This window comes from Mycetomoellerius zeteki, unplaced genomic scaffold, assembly GCF_001594055.1.
Source record: "Mycetomoellerius zeteki isolate Tzet28-1 unplaced genomic scaffold, Tzet1.0 scaffold823, whole genome shotgun sequence".
NCBI classification, from domain to species: Eukaryota; Metazoa; Arthropoda; class Insecta; order Hymenoptera; family Formicidae; genus Mycetomoellerius; species Mycetomoellerius zeteki.
In genome coordinates, this window is record NW_017257855.1 from 131933 (window position 1) to 135655 (window position 3723).

At 33.8% G+C, this 3723-nt stretch overlaps 1 protein-coding gene across 2 annotated transcripts in view; it reads right to left on the minus strand.

Moving 5' to 3' along the window:
* Positions 1–1139: 1139 nt before the first annotated feature.
* Positions 1140–3723, minus strand: part of LOC108729996 (uncharacterized) — a 10768-nt gene continuing 8184 nt past the window's right edge. For both annotated transcript variants that reach the window (XM_018459427.1, XM_018459428.1), the window contains 2 exons: positions 2229–2522; positions 1140–2118 (listed from right to left, as the gene is read on the minus strand). In XM_018459427.1, coding sequence (XP_018314929.1) covers positions 2433–2522 — 90 coding nt within the window. In that variant the 3' untranslated portion in view covers positions 1140–2118; positions 2229–2432. The remainder of the gene's footprint in view (positions 2119–2228; positions 2523–3723) is intronic.

Sequence of the window (3723 nt, forward strand, 5' to 3'; positions counted from 1 at the left end):
CATTCAGCGGACTCAACAGTTGAGTGAGCGTTCGCTGCTATTGATGTATTCTTCTAGATCTATAATTCTGATTGGATGATCTAAAAGAATACACCAATAACAGCGAGCGCTCACTTAACTGTTGAGTCCGCTGAATGCGCCCAATTAAGATTTGTTAGCGTCGCAAGCTCCAACATGCTCCTACTATAGCTCTTACTCACTTTATCAAGCGCGTTGGAGTGAGTAGAGCTATGGTAAGAGCGTATTGGAACATGTTGGAGCATGCGCGATGCGAATAAACCTCTTGTCTATTGGAATTGATTGCATTTGTCATTTCGCTTAACGAGATGTGATTGGCCAATTCCAACAGACTAACCGTCAATTAAAGCATAATTATAGCGTTTTCAGCCCGATCGGGTTGCATCAACCTGAGTTGGATTAATCTTTCCTATTGGTTGACATTACACGCTCTACCAATAGGAGAGCACAAAACGCCATTAATCCAATCCAGGTTGGTGCAAACCCGGCCGGGTCGAAAACGCTATTAGTTAGAGTGGGTATAAAGAGAGTGAAGTCAATTAACCGGAAGTCGCCATTTTACGACAAATAATTCCTCATCCTAACCTTTTCTTTTTCTAACGTCGTCTTCCTCTAATTAACAGTTAATCGTAAAATGGCGGAACCAATCAGGAAGGAGAACCAGGATTGGCTTCACTTTCTTTATACCCACTCTACTATTAGAGAGCGTTTATACTGGTCGTAACCGTAATCTGTAAGAATTAAATAATCACATTTGAGTATTCCCCTCTCATTCAACTGTGATTGGTCAATTCTTACAGATTATGACATACGGAATACGGTCATGGCCAATATAAATGTTCCCTAAAAATTGCGAGTTAAGGATTAGAATTCAGCCAATCGAAATAAAACGGATTAATATTAGTATTATCAATTTTTTATTTTTAATCACTTAAATTTTAAGTCATGCGAACTTTTACAAAACCGGCTTTAATAATATATTGTCAACGATATATAAAAATCAAATAAAAAATCCTTTCAGTCAATTGAATGGAATAAAAAATCCGTTCGGTCAATTCGAAGATTTTTATACGACTGTAATGTGATAATTTGGTGACTCCAGCATCCCTACGACTGCTACTTCTATTGTAGACTTTGCATTAAATTTAATGGAAAATTGCTAATTGAATATTAAACGATCGATGTAAATTAGGACATTCTTAAATTAATGCTCAAGGATACGATGAACCATTCAGGAAGCCGTTTAGTGTGCTTCTCTATAAACAGTCGAAATTTCAGAAAACGGAATCTCAGGAAAGTAATACGACTAATCATAGTCATTTAAGTTTAGCATGTTCATATAAGTAACATGTTAATCTGATTGAGGGTGCTTTCCAGCAAGGCAGACACTGTGTAACACAGTGAATCATTACATCCTTGTGGCTTGCCTACGTTAAACAAGGATGAAACAATTCACTATGTTACACAGTATTTGACTGTCCTTGCTGGAAAGCACCCTGATTATATTAGCCCGAATCCTCATGCAGACTCTGATTGTGAGCACTGATTAGTGAATTGGGGAAATTTACTCCCGTCATCCATTTTTCACCAACTACGCTCGATGTCAAAACGCCGATGTCTACATTAGAATCCAGGTTTATTCTTCCAAGATTCCGTTTTCTGAAATTCCGACTATCATAGGACATCATTCTTAATGTCTTAAGATATTCTGATCAGTTTTTACTGCTAAATGTAGTCACTGATGCTTCTGATTTGCTGTCGCGATAAGTGTTGAGTAAGCTTAATGTATAATAACTTTTATCAATCATGACAGTTCTACATTAGAGAATGAAAAGAAAGTAGCAACTGGTTACATGGTCTCTTATTGGTCCCAGGTACCAATTCTGTGGAGCTTTGGTGACTTGTGTGTCAAATACATAGCTATTAACTATTTAGAAGAGATAAAATATTTGACAGTTTAAATAACGAACAACTTTACATTGCACTTTTGTGTCTGATTTTTAATTGTGTCATTTAGCTTTTTGAAAAGCAGCTCTCAATAAATTTACTCTCAAAACCACAAAACGTAGATAAGGGTATTCATAAATTGAAACCCTTTATCTGCAACAAAAAGATTATGTTAAAAATAGAAATTTATTTAAAGATTTGTATAAATAAAACTTTAAATCTACAGTAATATTGTACAAGTATGGTAAGAATATAAGTCATACTTTATGGTATTGTATACCGTTGATATATACTGGTGATAATTGTTGCTACAAATAGAACATCCCTCATATTTTAATTTCTGTACGTAATTTTTACAGCAACGTAAATGTCCACGTGATACGAAGATTATGTAGATTTTTCATTTAAACATATGGTACATTTTCTTTCTTCGTATCTGTTTTTATCTGTAATCCATTTGATATTTTTTACAGAAAAAAATGGAGCATTCCCTTTTTCTGTATTCTTTTTATTAAGCCAGTATCCATGATCATTTTCAAACACTTTGTGAATATGTTCTATAAAGAAATCCATTATTTTGTATGTTTATGTATTTGTATACTCATAATACTATATACACGAGATGTTATTAAAGATGGCCGACCTTGGATAAATTCTCGTGATATCAATAGGGGGTCCGGAGATGATTGATGAGAGAAACGACATTGTCGACAATTGATGTAAATTTGCGATTATTAACATAAATATTTGGATAATATATTATTAAATTCATGATTTTTTATTATATAAATGCTGCATAAATAAGTATACGTACTTGTAATGCTATAGTATCTTATACAGGGTGTCCCATTTTAAATAATGCATTAAGATTTCTCGAAACTATGGTAAATACGGAAAAATGTTTCAAACGAAAGTTGTATGGTTCGGAAGAGGACATAAGAAGGTACCATCGATTTGACCTTGGGTGGCGTCGACAAGGCTAGGTCAAGATCACGTCGATTTTTTAAAATGGAATCCCCTATTTTCTATTACATTTTCTTGTAGTTTACCTCGAGAGCTTTTCAAAACACTATAATAAAATATTTTTTATTAAATATTTTTCGAGTTATAAGGCTCGAAAGTTACAGCCGGCATTAGCATTACGCAAGTTGTCTGACCGACAGCTAAAATCTCTTGAATGTTCAGAATCATGCCCTGGATAACATTTGTCAGGATTAAGGCCATTGAAGGTTGTACCTCTTATTTTCATTTTTTCGTAAAAATGAATTTTTAGTGCAAAAATGAAAATAGGAGTATCTACGATAGTTTTTGAGGAATCTTAATGCATTATTTAAAATGGGACACCCTATATATTGCCGCAAAATTACAATTTTTTCCTCTAGTTGTTATATCTATTGATAATCAAACTCTGACATTACATTCAAATCACAGGTATAAATAAAAATCAATTTTATATATAGGGTGTTTCCAAATTAAATGGCAAAACTTCGGGAGCGTGTAGAGGAGTAAAAAACTAAGAAAAAAAGTCCTATAGACATATGCTCGTTTTTGCTCCGTTTCAGAGAAATCGAAAAAAAATGTTTACATTTCTTGCCATATCTAGCACCGACATATTTGATTACATTTTCCACTTTCTGTTATGAATTTGTCAGTCGCTCTTTGAAAGCCTTTAACAGTAGATGAATTTTGTCTTTTGCAATATGCCGCGTACGTATTCTAATAGTGAATATGCTGATATGGTTTTTGTATACGGTTTCT